The following is a 21,877-nucleotide window of genomic DNA, read 5'->3' as shown; positions in this document are numbered from 1 at the left end:
GTTGGCTCAGTGGTAGAGTGTCGGCCTGGCATGCAGAAGTCCCGGATTCGATTCCCAGCCAGGACACACAGGAGAAGCGCCCATCTGCTTCTCCACCCCTTCCCCCCTCCTTCCTCTCTGTCTCTCTCTTCCCCTCCCGCAGCGAGGCTCCATTGGAGCAAAGATGGCCCGGGCGCTGGGGATGGCTCCTTGGCCTCTGCCCCAGGCGCTGGAGTGGCTCTGGTCGCAACAGAGTGACGCCCGGAGGGGCAGAGCGTTGCCCCCTGGTGGGCGTGCCGGGTGGATCCCAGACGGGCGCATGCGGGAGTCTGTCTGACTGTCTATCCCAGTTTCCAGCTTCAGAAAAATACACACAAAAAAAAAATTGAACCCAGGACTTCCGCATGCCAGGCTGACACTGTACCACTGAGTCAACCGGCCAAGGCTTTAAGTGTACTTTTTTGGCTATCATAATTTTTAGAATGGCTACAAAATGGTTAGAGTTTCATAAGTGGGAAGGACTTTACATGAACTAATTGATGTGAGTGAATTGACATCTCACCAAAAAAATGCAGGGGACGACTGTACCATTTAATTTCAAATTAAACTTACTTTTGTGACATTGTAATATATATATATATATAGCAACTAGAATAAGACACATGATGCATCTCAGAGTTTCTTAGGAATTTGTTTAAATAACTGAACTAGAGTTAAGAGTAAATGGCACATCAACTATGAGTAAATAAACATTTTAATATGTTTCTGTTAGTAATTTTGCACATTTCTTTGCAATCACTTTTTAATCAATGTGGTTATTAAATCTTTTTATAACAGGAAAGTAAAATTTAGCAATTTGTTCTTCTATATTCATAAATTACTAATTAGTGAAGATTTACTGTGTAAAGTTTCACTTTCTGGTAATAAATTTAGCTCATATATTACATAAATTGCCTGCACACAAAGCAGTGTATTCACTGGCACTTTAAAGTACCATTTTCCCACAAGCCTTTGTAAAACATGACTGCTTTCTAATAGAAGCCTTAGGGTTTCCTGAAAAAGTGGAAAGATACTGGACTACCACAGCTCCAGAGCGAGGAAATATTGAAAAACTACTCACCAATCATACTACTGTATGCTTTTGGGGTTAGAAATACATTGCACAATAAAGAGGAAACATTTTTTGGTATCTTTCCCTCCTCCCCTCCTTTGTTCCTTCACATTCATGGTTTGGACCAAGCTCATTTAAAACTATGTTATTCTGGAATCTGTGGCAGAAAAATCCACGACACTCCAAATTAAAAAATTTGCCAATCAAAGATTTTGTTTCTTTGATCCGAGAACTCTGTTTATATCACTCTTCTACACTTTTTAAATTGGATTTAACTTTTCTTTATGACCCATTCTTACCAGGACAAGACTCATTCAGGAAGGTGCTTTAGTTATTTCCATCTCTGTGGTTTTCCTAAAACCTAGGACGGGCTCTGGTGCTGGTGGGTACTCAGTAAGTAATTTATGAATAAGCACGACTACTAATAATAGCACTGTGTGGCAACTTATTATGACCTTCAAATGGCATTCTTAGTAGATACTACTGTGGTCCCAGTCCTAGAGAAGCTGACTGGCCTGAGATCACGTAATTAGTTGTCAGTGGAACCGGGAGTGAAACCCAAGCTGTTGCTTTTCGCCTGTACTACCTCTCCCTGTTTGCCAGGTGGCGATACCCTGAGATGTGGCTGTGTCTTTTCTTGGCACCACCTGATGCACACAGAGTGGTGCCCAGTACATAGGTGCTTATAATTAATGTCTGCTAGGGGCTGGGCAGGAGAAGGGTCATCTGGCAGTGTGGCCTTGACAGAGGGGACTATGTCATATGCTGTGTAAAGAGGCAGATGTCATCAAATGTGTGAGAGGAGGGCAAGTGTCACAGCTCAGGCAGATGCATGTCATCAAATACTAGGGTGTTGTCATGTAAACGGAATCACCGTTGACTTAGTACATGATCCTAATAAGGCGATTTTATTTTACAAACATTTATTTATTTATTTATTTATTTATTTATTTATTTATTTGACAGAGACAGAGAGAGGGACAGATAGGGACAGACAGGAAGGGAGATAATAAGCATCAATTTTTCTTTGCAGCATCTTAGTTGTTCATTGATTGCTTGTTCATTGATTGTTTTCTTATATATGCCTTGACTGGGGGGCTACAGAAGAGTGAGTGACCCCTTGCTCAAACCAGCAACCCTGGACTCAAGCCAGAGACCTTAGGCTTCAAGCCAGTGACCTTTGGGCTCAAGCTAGTGACGATGGGGTCATGTCTATGATCCCACACTCAAGATAGTGACCCTGCACTCAAGCTGGTGAGCCTGCACTCAAGCCTGATGAGCCCGCACTCAAGCCGTCAACCTTGAGGTTTTGAACCTGGGTCCTCCACATCTCAGTCTGATGCTCTATTCACTGTGCTACCATCTGGTCAGGCTCAAGCATTTTATATACTTCATCCCACTCACCAAATTACACTGAGAGGGGTGTTTTTATTTCCCTTTTGAAAGATGCCAAAATGGAAAGGTTAAGTGGCATGTCTTCTGGCAGAAGCAAAGAAGTGTCCTGAGTGCTCTGTGTGTATTCTAGCCTTTGCATATGACGGCACTGGTAGAGCCCCAAGGGTCTAGAACAATCAGAAAAAATGCCAATCATTTGGTTTTAAATTAAATTTTTAACACAAATATATTTAAACATCAGGTAAGATGATCCTTATCAAGTCTTAAACTTCTCCTGTGCAGGTAGAGTATGTATGTGAAACTCAAATAACTCAGTCAATTATTTTCATAATAATCATTCTGTAGCATGTTATTATCAACTCATGCCAAATTTTGGGAATAAAAATAGTTGAATTCAAATACCAGTTGGGAGATGACGTCAGAGAAATGGCGCCGTAGAAGTGATACCGATAAATCTCCCCAAAAATTCAACAAGATCTTCAACCAGAGACAGAAAAATCTATCCTTGTAGCCTCCAGAAGTTCCACACTAAATGCAAAGGTATGATTGAGTGAAAAATTGACTAAATATATAATCAACCTCGAAGGAAATGAGGAGGAAGAAACACTCCGCCTTCCTCACTAACCTAAATAAGGGCTGCTTTCACTAGGAACTGAGAGTATAGAAACTAAAGCGGGCATAGGGTGTGAATAGAATCAGACTGCGGCACAAACGTCCGAACTAGGCTGTGGCATGGACATCCAAGCCGAGGAAAAACTGTGCTTGTGGCAACCCAGTCAACACAAGCTAATGCTCGTGCCAAACCCAGACAAAGAAAGGCACTTGGGACAGCCATCTGCCCCAATCTCCTGATCGGCCCAAGCAGATAGTGGGTGAGAGATTCCTCCTAGAGCCCCGGGAGTGGGCGCCCATGTTACCAGACAGAGGGGCAGAGTCAGAGGCCTTTCTGTGGGCTGAAACCGGAGTCTCGGGTGGCACCTGTGCCCTGAAAAGCAGCTCGTGGGGAGTGAGTGGGAGTGAAATTCCCTACACTGGAACTTTTCCATGCGGGTGGGGCACCTCACCGGGAGTGAGAGGTGGCTGGCTCATCCTGGTCGGTGAGCGCAGATAGTGGGCGAGAGATTCCCCTGGGAGTGGGTGCCCGTGCTACTGGACAGAGGGGCAGAGTCAGAGGTCTTTGTGTGGGCCGAGGCCCCACCTGATTATACTAGCGGCTCTGACTGATTGAGCCTTACCCAGAGCCCTGCGCTGAGTGGGAATAGAGTGGGGATTTGCCAGCTCTTTGAGCCTCTTACTCTCCGGGCAGAGGCAGCAGCAACCCCATAGCTGGATCAGCAGGCTACTAATTCAAGAAGGAAAGACTAGGAGAGAGGCTCTGGGAATACAGACTCTCTCATTGGTGGAGCCTGCAAATGCTAATGAGCCTCGACTGCCAACGAGACTGAAGCTCAATATATGACATGGCCATAGAGACTTATCAACTGCAAACCTCTACCTAAGCGTGCCACAGGGGCAGAACCCGGGGTACAGAGTCACCGACCAGGAAGAGGGAGAGAAAAGAAAAAGCAAGAAGATAACCTCTCAAAATCAAGAATAATCCACAGACTTTATAACCTATCCCATTTTATTATATTTATTCGTTTGTTTCTCTTATCTTGTCTTGATTATTTTCTTCCTCTTCCAATTTGGTTGTTTAATTCTCTGCTGGTCTTACTCTCTCCTCTCCTTGAACTACACTACCCATAAGTGTTACATCTCCCATTATCTTTTCTTTCTTCTTCTTTTCTCTCTATGAGAATTGCACTCCAAAACCCTTAACTCTCTCTCTTTCTCTCCTTTTATTCTTTTTTCTTCTTTTTGTGTTTTCCTCTTTCTTTTTTTTTCTCCCTCTATATTAGTTTCTTCTTTTCTCCTTTACTTTTCCTCTCATTCAATCCTCAATCATAAACAAATTACTTTATCTGGGACTCAAATTTTTCTTTGTGGTGCTTTGGGGTTTTTTTACTTTGCTTTTTTTATCTCATTAGCAGTGCTCCCAACCCTAGTGCTCCATTTTATCTAGTTCTTGCTACACTAAATACAATAGTAATTTTTAAATTTTTTCCCCTTTTTCCTGTTTCCCTTTTATTCCTCTCATCATATCTCTTAGTCAACCATCACCTAAAAGCAAATCAGTTTATTCTTGACCCAAATTTTTTCCTTTTTTGCATTTTGTGGGTCTATACCCCCTTTATTGCCCCTTTATCACTACTCCCCAACTCAGGCCCTCCATTACAGGTAGTTTTTGTTCTATTTAGCAAAATATAATTCACAGTTCACCACAAGATTTTCTCAAGAAGGAGGGGAAAGGAGAGGAGAGGGAAAAAAGGGGGGGGGAATAATAATTTTTTTATTGATTATTTTTTATTTTTATTTTTTTAACTTTTTATTCTTTATTAATTCTCATTAATACTATCAACAAAACCACCCTCATATGCCAGTAAGGAAAAATAAATCAAATATCATGGATACAAAAGACAGAGAGGTAGCACAGATAGATGAGGAAAAATCTATGGAGAAAAAATTTAATATATTAGAAATCTTGGGGCTAAATGACAGAGAATTTAAAATAGAAATCCTAAAAATACTCAGAGATATACAAGAAAACACAGAAAGGCAATTTAGGGAGCTCAGAAAACAACTCAATGAACACAAAGAATACATTACCAAGGAAATTGAAACTATAAAAACAAATCAAACAGAGATGAAAAACTCAATTCACGAGCTGCAAAATGAGGTAACAAGCTTAGCTAATAGAACAGGCCAGAGAGAAGGTAGGATTAGTGACATAGAAGACAAGCAACTTGAGGCACAACAGAGAGAAGAAGAAGGATATCAAAAATTAAAAAAATGAGAAAGCCCTACAGGAATTGTCTGACTCCATCAAAAAGAATAACATAAGAATAATAGGAATATCAGAGGGAGAAGAGAGAGAAAATGGAATGGGGAACATATTCAAACAAATAATAGATGAGAACTTCCCAAGCCTGTGGAAAGAACTAAAGCCTCAAATTCAAGAAGCAAACAGAACACTGAGTTTTCTTAATCCCAACAAACCTACTCCAAGGCACATCATAATGAAATTGGCATAAACCAACAACAAAGAAAAAATTCTCAAGGCAGCCAGGGAAAAGAAGAATACAACATATAAAGGAAGGCCCATTAGATTATCATCAGATTTCTCAGCAGAAACTCTACAAGCTAGAAGAGAGTGGACCCCAATATTTAAAGTCCTGAAAGAGAGGAACTTTCATCCATGAATACTATACCCATTAAAGCTATCCTTCAAATACGAAGGAGAAATAAAAACATTCACAGATACAGAAAAGATGAGGGAATTTATCATCAGAAAACCCCCACTCCAAGAATTACTAAAGGGGGTTTTCCAACCAGATGCAAAGAACAATACAAAACAAAACCACAAGTAAAAGCTCCACCAAGAACACAATAAAACCAAATTTAAACTATGACAACAAAAAAAAAGGAGAGGGGGAGAGGACAGAGATTAACAGTAGCAAAGGACGATGGAGTGCAAAAGTACTCACAAAATAGTGCACTACAATGAACAGGGTAGGAACCCTTTTCATTACTTAAAGGTAACCACCATTGAAAAAACCACCACAGAAGCACATGATTTAAAAAAGATAGCAACAGAAGAAAGATGTATGGAATACAACCAAACAAAAACAAAAGATAGAAAAATGAAAGAGAGGAATCAAACAAGATACAAAACTAACAGAAAGCAATGTTACAAAATGGCAATAGGGAACTCACAAGGGTCAATAATTACACTAAATGTAAATGGATTAAACTCACCAATAAAAAGGCACAGAGTAGCAGAATGGATTAAAAAAGAAAATCCAACTATATGGTGCCTACAAGAAACTCATCTAAACAACAAGGATAAAACAAATTCAAAGTGAAAGGCTGGAAAACAAATACTCCAAGCAAATAACATCCAAAAAAAAGCAGGCATAGCAATACTCATATCTGATAATGCTGATCACAAGACAGCAAAAGTACTCAGAAACAAAAATGGTCATTTCATAATGATTAAGGGGACGCTGAATCAAGAAGACATAACAATTCTTAATATATATGCACCAAACCAAGGAGCACCAAAATATATAAGACAGCTACTTATTGACCTTAAAACAAAAACTGACAAAAATACAATCATACTTGGAGACTTCAATACACTGCTGAGGGCTCTAGATCGGTCATCCAAACAGAGAATCAATAAAGATATATTGGCCTTAGAGAAAACACTAGAGCACCTGGATATGATAGACATCTACAGGACATTTCATCCCAAAGTGGCAGAGTATACATTTTTCTCCAGTGTACAAGGATCATTCTCAAGAATTGACCATATGTTGGACCATAAAAACAACATCAGCAAATTCAGAAAAATCGAAGTTGTAGCAAGCATATTTTCTGATCATAAAGCCTTGAAACTAGAATTCAACTGCAAAAAAGAGGAAAAAACCCCATAAAAATGTGGAAACTAAACAACATACTTTTAAAAAATGAATGGGTCAAAGAAGAAATAAGCGCAGAGATCAAAAGATATATACAGACAAATGAAAATGACAATACGACATATCAGAATCTATGGGATGCAGCAAAAGCAGTGATAAGAGCAAAGTTTTTATCACTTCAGGCCTATATGAATAAACAAGAGAGAGCCCAAGTGAACCACTTAACTTCACACCTTAAGGAACTGGAAAAAGAAGAACAAAGACAACCCAAAACCAGCTGAAGAAAGAAGATAATAAAAATCAGAGCAGAAATAAATGAAATAGAGAACAGAAAAACTATAGAAAAAATTAATAGAACAAGGAGCTGGTTCTTTGAAAATATCAACAAAATTGACAAATCCTTGGTAAGACTTACCAAAGAAAAAAGAGAAAGAACTCATATAAACAAAATCCAAAATGAAAGAGGAGAAGTCACCACGGACATCATAGATATACAAAGAATTATTGTAGAATACTATGAAAAACTTTATGCCACTAAATTCAACAACCTAGAAGAAATGGATAAATTCCTAGAATAATACAACCTTCCTAGACTGAGTCAAGAAGAAGCAGAAAGCCTAAACAGACCAATTAGTAGGGAAGAAATAAAAAATTCAAGAGGAAGGAAGACTTCCAAACTCCTTTTATGAGGCGAGCATAATTCTGATTACAAAACCAGGCAAAGACAACACAAAAGAAGAAAATTATAGGCCAATATCCCTGATGAACTTAGATGCAAAAATCCTCAATAAAATATTAGCAAACCGGATCCAGCAATATATGGAAAAAAATCATACACCATGATCAAGTAGGATTTATTCTTGGGAGGCAAGGCTGGTACAATATTTGCAAATCAATCAATGTGATTCATCACATAAACAAAAGAAAGGAGAAAAACCACATGATAATTTCAATAGATGCAGATAAAGCATTTGATAAAGTCCAGCACCCATTCATGATCAAAACTCTCAGCAAAGTGGGAACACAGGGAACATACCTAAACATGATAAAGGCCATCTATGACAAACCCACAGCCAACATCATACTCAATGGGCAAAAATTAAAAGCAATCCCCTTAAGATCAGGAACAAGGCAGGGGTGCCCCCATTCACCACTCTTATTCAACATAGTTCTGGAAGTCCTTGCCATAGCAATCAGACAAGAAAAAGAAATAAAAGGCATCCAAATTGGAAAAGAAGAAGTAAAACTATCATTATTTGCAGATGACATGATATTGTATATAGAAAACCCTAAAGTCTCAGTCAAAAAACTACTAGACCTGATAAAAGAATTTGGCAAGGTGGCAGGATATAAAATCAATACTCAGAAATCAGAGGCATTTTTATACACTAATAATGAATGGTCAGAAAGAGAAATCAGGGAATCAATCCCCTTTACCATTGCAACCAAAAAAATAAAGTACCTAGGAATAAATCTAACCAAGGAGATTAAAGACTTGTACTCGGAAAATTATAAAACATTGATAAAAGAAATCAGGGAAGATACGAATAAGTGGAGGCATATACCGTGCTCATGGTTAGGAAGAATAAACATCATTAAAATGTCTATATTACCCAAAGCAATTTATAAATTCAATGCAATACTAATGAAAATACCAATGACTTACTTCACAGACATAGAACACATATTCCAAAAATTTATATGGAACCAAAAAAGAACACGAATAGCCTCAGCAATCCTGAAAAGGAAGGAAAAAGCGGGAGGTATCACACTTTTAGATATCAAGTTATATTATAAGGCCATTGTACTCAAAACAGCATGGTACTGGCATAAGAACAGGCACATAGATCAATGGAACAGAACAGAGAACTCAGAAATAAACCCACAGCTCTATGGACAACTGATATTTGACAAAGGAGGTAAGACAATACAATGGAGTAAAGACAGCCTCTTCAACAAATGGTGTTGGAAAAACTGGACAGCTACCTGCAAAAAAATGAAACTAGACCACCAACTTACACCACTCACAAAAATAAACTCAAAATGGATAAAAGACTTGAATGTAAGCCGTGAAACCATAAGCATCTTAGAAGAAAACATAGGCAGTAAGCTCTCTGACATCTCTCGCAGCAATATATTTGCTGATTTGTCTCCACAGGCAAGTGAAATAAAAGACAGGATCAACAAATGGGACTTTATCAAACTAAAAAGCTTCTGCACAGCTAAAGATAATAAGAACAGAATAAAAAGACAAACTACACAATGGGAGAATATATTTGACATAGCGTCTGATAAGGGTTTAATAACCAAAATTTATAAAGAACTTGTAAAACTTAATACCAGGAAGACAAACAATCCAATCCAAAAATGGGCAAAAGAAATGAATAGACACTTCTCCAAAGAGGATACACAGATGGCCAATAGGCATATGAAAAAATGCTCAACATCACTAATGATTAGAGAAATGCAAATTAAAACCACAATGAGGTATCACCTCACACCAGTCAGAATGGCGCTCATCAATAAAACAACACAGAGTAAGTGCTGGCGAGGATGTGGAGAAAAGGGAACCCTCCTGCACTGCTGGTGGGAATGCAGACTGGTGCAGCCACTGTGGAAAACAGTATGGAGATTCCTCAAGAAATTAAAAATCGAACTGGCTTTTGACCCAGCTATACCACTGTTAGGAATATACCCCAAGAACACCATAGCACTGTTTGAAAAGAAGAAATGCACCCCCATGTTTATGGCAGCATTGTTCACAATAGCCAAGATTTGGAAACAGCCCAAGTGTCCATCAGAGGACAAGTGGATTAAAAAGCTTTGGTATATATATACTATGGAATACTACTCAGGCATAAGAAATGATGACATAGGATCTTTTACAACAACATGGATGGGCCTTGATAACATTATACTGAGTGAAAGAAGTAAATCAGAAAAAACTAAGAACTATATGTTTCCATACATAGGTGGGACATAAAGATGAGACTCAGAGACATGAACAATAGTGTTGGGGTTACAGGGTGGGGGGAGGAGAGGGAGGGGGTTGGGGGAGGGGAGGGGCACAAAGATCATAGCTTTTCAGCATTTGCCATATTCCCCCCTTAATCTATAGACAGACAGCAAATATTTACGTATGGTGTTCCCACTATAAAGACTGCTGTCTTAGGGACAAATGCTGATAAACTATTTCAGCAGTTCCTCCTTCTTCAAAGACTTATATGTAAACATAGAGCTCCATGTTTCATAGGACATACTCAAGCTCACTCCATGCTCCCTGGAGCTTTAGCACAAGGGAATGTCCCCCCCTTTTTTTTCCTTTTTAGTATTTTTTCTTTAATTAATTTATTTTTTGTATATTTCTGAGGATGGGGATGGGGAGGCAGTCAGACAGACTCCTACATGCACCTGACTGGGATCCACCTGGCATGCCTACCGGGGGGAATGCTCTGCCCAGCTGGGATGTTGCTACGTTGCAACCGGAGCCATTCTGGTGACTGGGGCGGAGGCCATGGGGACATCCTTAGTGCCCAGGGTGGATTTGCTCCGGTGGAGCCTTGGCTGTGGGCGGGAGGAGAGAGACCAAGAGGAAGGAGAGGGGGAGGAGTGGAGAGGTAGATGGGCACTTCTCCTGTGTGCTCTGGCCGGGAGTCGAACCTGGGAATCCTGCACACCAGGCCAATGACTCCGACGGGTCTACCATATTATGCTTTTTACTTAAAAAAAAAAAATTTACATTTCTTTTGAATGCTGATGAACAGGAGACACCAAATCTTTTTTGCCTGCAAACTACTACCTTCTTTATTAGATCTAGCTAATAACACTGCTCTGTCTTTTTTCCAAATAGCTCCAGATATATGGAAAAGATTTATATAGGCGGATGGGGATCCTCAAACCCCTCAGCGAGATCTTCTGAGAATGGCTTTTAAGATACCTAGAGGCAGAAAAAGCCCAATAGAGATCAGGGGGAACTACCAGCTTTTAGGATACACCCTTAAAGGCTCCAACACCCCAAAGGGGTCTCATAGCATGCCATCTGGATCCAGCTTCAATAGTGGAAAGGAAGGTCATTGAGCTAAAGCCTGCCAGGCTTACACGCCTCTGCTGTGAGGAAACAGGGACACTGGAAGGTGGGCTTCCCCCTCGCTCCTCTAAGGGAGGGTTCAGTCTCTTCCAGCCCTGCTCCAGCCACCTATGACCTAACCTTGCCCAGAAAGCTGGGTTTTGCCACTGAAGGCTGAAGGTGCCCAGGGCCGTTGGCCCCATCTACGACGCTGTGGACGAGCCTAGGGTATTTCTTCCAAGAAGCAGGTAAACTGATCTCATTCGCACAAGGGCCACTTAACTATGTTTTGCCTGAATAGTCAGGTTTTTTATTCTTCTCTCAAAGATCTCTGTTGTGGGTGTTGATAGTCCTGTTTTCTGCTGCTTTGCTTAATATATAGTGTTTCCTTTATCCCTCCTACCTCAATGCCCCACACATATTTTAGGCTGGGACCTACTCTTAATTTAGAGCTCTCTTTCCTCCTTTTGCCAACTTGTATTATGAATTAACCTTTGCCACCCAGCTTAGTGTATCCCAAGGTTCTCTTTACCAGGCCACAGTCACAGAGCTCCAGGGAAAAGCAACCTGGTCTCAACTCTCCAGGCAGAGGAGAACAGAAGCTCCATATCCACGCATGCTGCAAATGGCTTTTTCCAGTCTACCTGAATCATTACCAGCTAGAAGCAGTGGTCATTGGGACTGGGACATGAGCTGCAAAGTATAGAATGGTGACAACAATTCCAGTGCCATGCGGACTTTTCCTGTGGGGAACTTTCCTGGACTCCTGCTCCCTGTGACAGCTCCTAACAGACTGAACTGTGGTTGGGTTGCATTTTTCAGGGATTTGGCATGGTGATGGGGCCAACTTCGACTTGGGGAACATGTTAAGGACACAACTCATTTATGAAGTCTTGCTGTATTGGCCAAGAGTTTGCTTAAAGGCTCTTAATCACTGTAAAAAAAATAGAGGACTGGATGAAGAAGATGGGGCACATATACATCATGGTATATTATTCAGCTAGGAGAAATGGTGACATCGGATCACTTACAGCGGAATGGTGGAGTCTTGGTAGCATTGTGCGGGGTGAAATAAGCGACAGAAAAAAACAGGAACTGCAGGATTCCAAACATTGGTGGGACATAAAAGCGAGACTAAGAGGCATGAACAGGAGTGTGGTGGCTATGGGGGGTGGGGGGAGGGAAGGAGGGAGAGGGGGAGGGGGAGGGGTACAGAGAGAACTGGATGGAGGGTGACGGAGGATGATCTCTCTTTGGGTGATGGGTATGCAACATAACTAAATGACAAGATAACCTGGAAATGTTTTCTTTGAATGTATGTACCCTGATTTATTGATGTCACCCCATTAAAATAAAAATTTATTTATAATAAAAAAATTTTACTCACTACAAAAAAAAAAGACTCTCAACAAAATAGGTATAGAAGGAAAATATCTCAACATAATAAAAGGTATATATGATAAACCATCAGCTAACATCATATTAAGTGGCACAAAACTGAAGGCTTTCCCCCTTAAATCAGGAACAAGACAGGGTTGTCCACTCTGTCCACTCTTATTTAATATGGTGCTAGAGGTTCTAGCCAGAGCAATCAGACAAGACAAAGAAATAAAAGGCATCCGTATCAGAAAAGAAGAAGTAAAGGTATCACTTTTTGCAGATGATATGATCCTATACATCGAAAACCACAAAGAATCTACAAAAAGACTACTAGAAACAATAAGCCAATACAGTAAGGTTGCAGGATACAAAATTAATATACAAAAGTCCATAGCCTTTCTATATTCCAACAATGAAACATTTGAGAACGAACTCAAAAGAATAATCCCTTTCATGATTACAAGAAAAAAAATATACCTAGGAATAAACATAACAAAGAATGTAAAGGACTTATATAATGAAAACTACAAACCATTGTTAAGGGAAATCGAAAAAGATTCAATGAGATGGAAGAATATTCCTTGCTCTTGGTTAGGAAGAATAAATATAATCAAGATGGCCATATTACCCAAAGCAATATACAAATTTAATGCAATTCCCATCAAAATTCCAATGACATTTTTTAAACAAATAGAGCAAAAAATCATCAGATTTATATGGAACTATAAAAAACTCGAATAGCCAAAGCAATCCTAATGAAAAAGAATGAAGCTGGGGGCATTACAATACCTGACTTCAAACTATATTATAGAGCCACGACAATCAAAACAGCATGGTATTGGCAGAAAAATAGACACTCAGACCAATGGAACAGAATAGAAAGTCCAGAAACAAAACCACATATATATGATCAAATAATTTTTGATAAAGGGGTCAACAACACACAATGGAGAAAAGAAAGCCTCTTCAACAAATGGTGCTGGGAAAATTGGAAAGCCACATGCAAAAGAATGAAACTCGACTACAGTTTGTCCCCTTGTACTAAAATTAATTCAAAATGGATCAAAGAACTAAATATAAGACCTAAAACAATTAAGTACATAGAAGAAGACATAGGCTCTAACCTCATGGACCTTGGTTTTAATGAGTATTTTATGAATTTGACTCCAAAGGCAAGAGAAGTGAAGGCAAAAATAAATGAATAGGACTACATCAGACTAAGAAGTTTTTGCTCAGCAAGAGAAACTGACAACAAAACAAACAGACAGCCAACTAAATGGGAAATGATATTTTCAAACAACAGCTCAGATAAGGGCCTAATATCCAAAATATACAAAGAACTCATAAAACTCAACAACAAACAAACAAACAATCCAATAAAAAAATGGGAAGAGAACATGAACAGACACTTCTCTCAGGAAGAAATATAAATGGCCAACAGCTCTATGAAAAGATGCTCATCTTCATTAGTTATTAGAGAAATGCAAATCAAAACAGCAATGAGATACCATCTCACACCTGTTAGATTAGCTATTATTAACAAGACAGGTAATAGCAAATGTTGGATAGGCTGTGGAGAAAAAGGAACCCACATTCACTGTTGGTGGGAATGTAAAGTAGTACAACCATTATGGAAGAAAGTATGGTTGTTCCTCAAAAAACTGAAAATAGAACTACTTTATGACCCAGCAATCCCTCTACTGGGTATATATCCCCAAAACTCAGAAACATTGATACGTAAAGACACATGCAGCCCCATGTTCATTGCAGCATTGTTCACAGTGGCCAAGAAATGGAAACAACCAAAAAGCCCTTCAATAGAAGACTGAATAAAGAAGATGTGGCACATATACACTATGGAATACTACTCAGCCATAAGAAATGATGACATCGGATCATTTACAACAAAATAGTGGGATCTTGATAACATTATACGAAGTGAAATAAATAAATTAGAAAAATCCAAGAACTGCATTATTCCATACATAGGTGGGACATAAAAATGAGACTAAGAGACATTGACAAGAGTGTGGTGGTTACGGGGGGGGGGGGGAGGGAGAGGAAAGGGGGAGGGGGAGGGGCACAAAGAAAACTAGATAGAAGGTGACGGAGGACAATCTGACTTTGGGTGATGGGTATGCAACATAATTGATTGACAAGATAACCTGGACATGTTTTCTTTGAACATAGGTACCCTGATTTATTGATGTCACCCTAGTAAAATTAATAAAAAAAACAAAAACAAACAAAAACAAAAAAACAAATACCAGTTATTTAGTTATTATGAATAGGTCAGTAATTTTCTCAGTAATACTAACTGCTTAAATTCAACCATTGTTTTTCTCCCACCTTGACTTACAAAAACAGTTGCGACCTTGACTGTTGGTGTTGACAGCTTACTTTGGTTCATTTATCTGTGCCTGAGGATGGACGTCCATCCTGGCATGAAGGGCTGTATTCAGTGTCCTGTGATAGGATTCTTGGGGGGTCTGAACCCTTGTGGAAGGGGCTCACAGTTCTCAGGGAATTGGATCCTCTAGACTGGGCTGTTCTTCTGTGCATAGAGGAATCCCATTGGGGGAGGGAGAGAGAGAGAGAGGGAAGAGAAGAAGCCTTGCCCACAAGCCTGGCGTGACTTATCAAATGGCCTGGCATCCAGCTTTTCCAGTTTCCTGCAGCATTGCACTCTTCTTGATGACGAGATGTGGGGTAAAGCCTAAAAACAACGGGACTGGCCTGGTCCTTAGCTTACCTTTCCTGGAAATTGAGAGGAGCCTGTGCAGAGCCTGTTTTTAGGAGGCATAATTACACAGCCACCGGCCCGGTGGTTTTGCTGGTCACACACTTTGTCACTGATCTCTCTGTGTCTACTTTTGTTTTCCTTTTCTATGTCTTCGGATGGAAAAGAGAATCCTTTGTTTCTTAAGATCAGGCAACTGCCAGCTTCACCTCCTTGAGATGAGAATCCCACAGCAAAAACATGAGGCTTTACCTTTGGTCATGACGATCCCTGCCAGTGCTCTGTGGTGGGCATGCATGGACGTCAGGCCCACGGTCAGCTCGCGGAACTTCTGTGTGACCATCTGGTACACAGAGTCGGCAAATTCCTGCAAGACACAAGCACCGGGCGGCTTTGATGCTGAGCAGTTCACACTCACGTCTTTCTTTCCTTCTCAAAGCCATGTTCTCACATGCAGAGTCTGGAAGTCACCTGGTCACACACAGTACCCCCCCCCCCCCCCCACCACATGCACTGTTCCATGACCCCTGGCCTTGGGAAAGAGTCAAGTACACTGGATCGACAATGGGCCCTGATTCTGAGGAATTAAACCCCAGCTCGCCCCTGGGTAAGAGCCTGCCTGTGCCTGAGCAGAACCTTTGCAGGGAAATGTGTCCGCATGTGCGTCCTCCCTCTTCCTGCCTCTTTGAGGAGCAAGCTCAGCCGCGTCCTGAGGGGAGCCTGGGGGCCCGCCGACACAGGGCCATCGGTTCTCACTTTCAGCTGAGTTTTGCAGAGCCTGTTTCTACAATACTCCACTTGTCTCAGGGACTCTCCTGGCTGAACTACTTTCTACGGCTCACTCATGACCTCTCCCTTCATGTTTCTGAACATGTGCACATGTACAATCACACACATGTGCACACATACCCATGCACACAGAGATGCATTCACAGATGCATGCATGCATATCTACATACATATGCACACACAGCACAATGCATACCTGCACATATGTTCATACATACATTCGGAGAGTACATCTACATAGCACACACATGCCTGCACACATGCACACACACATAAAGACAGACACACACCAATTTGATAAAATCTTGTTTGTTGGGTTTCCCTAAAGTGACCTTGTATGTCTGTTAAAGCAGCACATGTGAAATAACATGGCTGGTATCGCCCAGACCATGTGGATTTGCCGTTTCCCTTTCTCTGTCCCACCTGGCCCATGACTGATAAGTGGCACTTCTCCTGCACATGGCCCATTGCTAGGTTTTGTGGGAGGCGGCTGGGTGGCAGTGACTTTCAGAGGCTTTTGACTCAGAGAAACCTGGTGCGAATCAGTTTGGGCCAAGTTTCCTAATTTGTAAGGTAATCCTCTTTATTTCCATCCGAGATGCTTTTGTGAGGATTAAATGCGTTGATGCATCTTAAATGCTCAGCATGAAGCCCCTGGTCCATGTGCTCAGAAACAATGCCGGCTATTCTACAGCTGCCACTACTGTCACCGCCGTAACTGTTATTTCCTGGCGCTGCTGGCATTACTGAGTCTTTGTGCAGCTGAATCGCAATGTCCACTTATCCAGAAGGTGGGCCAACAGGTAATTTTTGTTGGAATGGGTTTTCACTGTCCAACCACACAGGTTTGGATATTGTGCTACAGATGAGAACAGGTCTCAGGTAAGTAAAGATACAACAGAAAAATAGTTTTAAAAACCCCATGTTCATGTGAAAACAGGCCTGCCTCCTGGAAACTCAAACGTGCTGCAGAAACAGCATGAGGCTTCTCACTGCTGCTACTCGGAGAGAGAGCAGGGAGCAGGGCCAGAGCCCCTCGCCCAGCGCCTGTGGGGTCTGGGGACTTTCCCTGCGATGCTTTGGCCGCTCTGGAAACCTGTAAGTGACAGATGACATGCAAAGCAGGCTTCCCTGAAGGGTGTGACTTCATCTTACTTCCTGCATTGAATGGTTCAGGCCTGGCTAGCTGGAGACAGCGGCCAGCTGTGTGGGGACTGCTGTGCGTCTTGGGTTCTCCCTGGCTTGGCTCCCAAGGAACCTAGGCTGCTTGGAGAGACGCCTCACCTCGGGGAGGGCGTCACAGAGTCACAGGGTTTTTGAGATAAATCTTGGAGGCTGTCTTGTCCTTTTGTGACCTGGAAACTGAGGTTACATGTAGAGGATGTGCACATGTCCCTGACGTCTGTGTGCGAGTGTTCTGGGACTGCCGAGAGAAATGACCATAAACTGGGCCGCTTAGAACAGCAGGAACTTGTTCTCACAGAGTCTTGGGTCACAAGTCCACCATCAAGGTGTCCCTCCATCCTGCCTCCTCCAGCCTCTGGGGGCTGTAGGTGTCTCTTGACTTGTGGCGACATCCCTCCCATCTCTGCCTCCTTTTTCACATGGCTTCTCCTTTGTCTGTGCCTCTATTCTGCTGTCTTTTCTTAAGATATTGTCACTGGACATGACATCAGCGGTCCTAATGGCTGCCGTTGATTGAATGTGCACCAGGTGTGAACACGAGGTAGGAGGGTTCATGGTTCCCTGGAGACCCCACCAGGAAGGGATGACCTTATCCTTCCTGTTGTAAAGATGGTTCCCTAACAAAACAGTAAGTCATCCTTCAGGTTGGGCGGGCAAGGTGGGGGTCAGGAGAGACCCAAGACACAGGGCCTCTGACTGAGGGACTTCTGTGAGTGGGGCTGGAGTGGCCAGGCTGCCTAGGATCTGAGAGCCAGGTGGCCTTGAGGAGCACCTGCCTCTGGAGCAGGGCTTGTGAGCACCATCCTCACAGGACTGGAGGTGAGTCCCAGCCCCGCACCTCTGCAGCTACATCATGGGGAAGAAGGTCCCTTCCTGGGCACCCCCAGTCCAGGGGTCCAGAAAGGCCTTGGGGATGCTGACATCTGCGATGACCTGGCGGGAAAGCGGGTCTCCCGGCCTTCCTCGGCAGACGTGCATTTTTCCAGTCACAGGGGAGCGGTGTCTCCTCTCTGGCGGGCTCTGTTGCACACTGCTGAATGGCAACGTCCAGCCACTCTGCTGCTGGTGTGAACACGGGGACCCAAATAACAGCACTACCTTCCCCAGTGGGGTGGCTGCCACATCCAGGCGGTTGCTCTCAAGGGACAGATTCTAGTGGCTCACGGTGTGGTCACCTTTCCTCCCTGAGATGTAAGTGCCTCAGGGGCGGAGCTCGTGTCCTTTCCACCTCTGGTCACGTCTCAAGGTGCCGGGCATCTTCCCCCACGTGCTGTGGGCACAAGGAGCTGCTCTCAACGTCCTTCAAGTGTCCTTTGCCTTCTGTTTAAAATGAGATTTTCTAATGTTCCAAAAGTGACGAGACTGCCAATATAAGAGACAGCTTGTCACTTTGTGTCTGCCTGACAGGGCCTTGTAGGGCCCTCTGAACAGGACGCCCCAAACCACTAAAGTGATAAGATAGAAAACACACACACACACACACACACACACACACACACACACACACACACACACACCCTTTTATTTGGAAACCCAGAGACCACTCTCCATCACTTAGAGATGCAAAGGAGACTCAGTGTGTCCCTTATTCCTGATGAGAAAGGTGATGCAGTGACAGTCTCAAGGACAGCCCAAGGGACACACAAACGGCTGGGGAGAGGGTTAAAATTTCAGGAAAAAATTGGTTATTTTTTCTTCACCAGTTATTGTCAGTATTTTTTTTCTGATACTAACACTGTTAATCTGCTCAGGTGCCATAACAGAGCACCACAGACTGGGTGGTTTAAACAAGAGACATTTATTTCTCATAGTTTGGGGGCTGGATGTTCGGATCATGGTGCCAGCAGGGCTGGTTTCACTCTGAGTCCTCTTTATCCGGCTGTGAGCTCACGTGGCCTCTTCTCCGGGTATGTGGAGACAGCGAGCCAGCTCTCAAGTCTCTTCTTACACAAGGACATTAATACCACGATGGACCCCACCCTCATGACCTATCTAACTTAATCACCTCCTTAGTGATTAAGTTGGAGTGAGTTTTCACTGTCCAACAACATACAACCACTCTGCAGGCTGGGGCTTCCACCTGAATTTTGGGAGACAAACACAGGAAACACGATGTCACACGAGCAAACATCCTTCCCAGTAATGAAACGATACGCTAAGGATTAAGTGCGCCCGTTTCTCTCTCTGCTTACTCCCTCACCCTTCGAGACCTCACTTCTCTCTTCCCTCACCCATTCTGGATACAGACAAATGTGTTTAACATAAATGTCAAGGACCCCTAAAAACTAAGGGTCCATGTAGAGGCCCACCCCTCGAGACCTCAGGAATGGACCTCTGCGTGAGGGAGCCAGAGCCTTGAGTCACCCACCGGCTGACAACTGTGTAGGATTATTCATGTTAAGTCACTGATTTTTGAGGTTGTAGGTTAGAGCAACAACATTATTTACTCTGAGTAATAGAGAAGGAGAGGAATCTATTATAAAAGGCAAATAAAACCTGACAATCAATTAAGAAAAAGCAAATAGTGCACAAAGTCTTGTGCTTTATTATGAATAGTAAATGCTCTGCACCATACACCATGACTGCTGGGACAGGCATGGCAGATCCAGGTGACCAGCTGGTCTAGAATTGATATAACAGGCATGGCAGATCCAGATGACCAGCTGGTCTAGAATTGATATAACAGGCATGGTATATCCTGACGATCAGCTGATTTAGAGTTGACCCAACAGGCAGGATGAATGTAGATGATAAGCTGACTTAGAGCTGACCTGACAGGTCAGGTGGATCCTGATCTAGAGCTGATCTAGAGCCGATTCAACAGGCGTGGTGGGTCCCGGTGACCAGCTGACCAATGTACCATTTAAGGCCTCTTCAGGCCTGGGAGAAGCTCTCTGTATAAAGGCTGTGGTATGGGCCCTGGACATGATGGGTCAGCTGCTCCGCACAGTTCTGTTGCCAGATAAAAACATCCTTCATATGTAAATAGCCATTACTGGGACTTCATACAGGAAGGTTTAGTTTTTTGGGTTTTTTTTTTGGTTCATAGCTGGTGGATTGAATTATGCAACAGAAAGTATACATAAAGCTCCATCTGCTGACCTGCTTTTATGCCAGTTGATGTCGCACAGGTGGAGAAATGAGGGACCCACCACTCCAGGACTTGTTCTGAGGATCTAAGCCCCCTGCAAGACTGTGCTCCACAAAGGGCTCCTGAGCGGTGGCTGGTGGCAAGGACAGGTGGCGTGGCTGGGCTCAGAGGCAGCTCTGAGTGGTGTGCAGAAATGTTGCCCCAGAACCCTACATACTTTTCCTAGGCACCCCGTCCCAAGGTTAGGTCCCTGGGGTGGGCTGGATGCTGAGTTGCCGGGCGGCTGCTCTCTCTCCCCTCTGAACAAGGAATGCTCGATGAGGACCTTTCTGTTATCCATCTCCTCTCCTGTATCCTTTTTTCTTTATTCATTTTTAGGGGTCCTTGACATTTATGTTAAGCATATTTCTCAATTAACATTTTATAAAGGTGAATGTAAAAAGTAAAAGCAATGATCTCTTTAACTTCTCTTGCTTTGGGTGGTGGACTCTCCAGTTAAAATGTAGAGAGATATTTTGTTAGCGGGAAACGATTTATCTTTTGATATTTAACCAGCACTGCTTCCTAAGACTGCTTTGGAAAGTCTGGCTTGTGTTTTTGTGAGAGAGGATTTATGGAAGGTTTCCGTATTGAACTATCACCCTTAGTTTCTCTGGTTTTAAAAGTTGAAGGGAGAGAAATCATGACTAATCATCTCCATCAAAGACAGAGCATCTGTTACAGGGACTCAGGGAGTCTCTGAGGAATTAGAAGTATTTTGGGTTTGGAGACATCCAGAGAAACGCAGCCTTCAATGTTTCTGCTCTGTGTCCTGCTGTTTCCTGAGTGACACCACCGGGTGACAGCCCCTCCCAGCCCCTCAGCTCCTGCGGCACCACCATGCTAAGTGATTGGTTTCTAATTAAATCACATACATGATTGCAAGAAGCTTCTCATAGTTGGTTTGTGTATGTAAATGATATTGTCATTGATGACATGGGGAGTTAAAAGCCAGACTGGGAGTTCATGTTGGGAGACGTATACTTACTGGTTTCACACTGAGGATTTTTTTATGTTTTAATCACTTGGAATTTAATATATACACTCCATTTGGGTTACTGCAAACTCAACTAATCAGACCCTGAAATAATCTGCTTTTCTTTCCTACCTGGCACTTGGTTCATGGTAGAAGCAGCTACAGTGCTCAAAAGAAACTCATACCTCTGATTAGATTTAAAAACTCAAATTCTAGGGTCCATCCTGGGGCTGCGAAGAGTCTGGCCAGTCTTGAGGATGGATAAGTGCAAACCACTCAACTTAAAGGGCACACGGGCCGAGCTGTATTGTATTGTCACTTTCTAAATTAACGTGAGACGTTCCCCTGATGGTGAGCACATAAACATCTCACTATGTATTATGAGCAACCCATATCCTCACTTAACAGCCTTTTATTTGGGGCCTGTGGCCAGGCCTGGTGACAGTGGCCATGGTGCCTGCAGACGTGTGTTTCCTGTCTGTCCACCGGACGTCATAAACGGTAATCAACCTCCTTTCTCTGCAAAGGTTCACTTCCAGGCTCTGTACCGGCTTCCACGGTAGTCATGTTCCTTCCATACCCTAACAGCACTTACATGCTGTGTCC

At 42.5% G+C, this 21,877-nt stretch overlaps 1 protein-coding gene across 3 annotated transcripts in view; it reads right to left on the bottom strand.

The window, feature by feature from the left end:
- ADARB2 (adenosine deaminase RNA specific B2 (inactive)) overlaps positions 1-21,877 on the bottom strand; it is a 468,569-nt gene that overhangs the window by 75,467 nt on the left and 371,225 nt on the right. For all 3 annotated transcript variants that reach the window (XR_010725610.1, XM_066232435.1, XM_066232436.1), the window contains one exon: positions 15,444-15,558. Coding sequence is in view for 2 of the 3 variants with exons in the window: in XM_066232435.1 (XP_066088532.1) it covers positions 15,444-15,558 (115 nt within the window). In the remaining variant the exon portion in view is untranslated. The remainder of the gene's footprint in view (positions 1-15,443; positions 15,559-21,877) is intronic.

This window comes from Saccopteryx bilineata, chromosome 5, assembly GCF_036850765.1.
Source record: "Saccopteryx bilineata isolate mSacBil1 chromosome 5, mSacBil1_pri_phased_curated, whole genome shotgun sequence".
Classification (NCBI taxonomy): domain Eukaryota; kingdom Metazoa; phylum Chordata; class Mammalia; order Chiroptera; family Emballonuridae; genus Saccopteryx; species Saccopteryx bilineata.
Note: the sequence above shows the minus strand (reverse complement) of the source record. Positions and strands in the feature narration are given on the sequence as shown.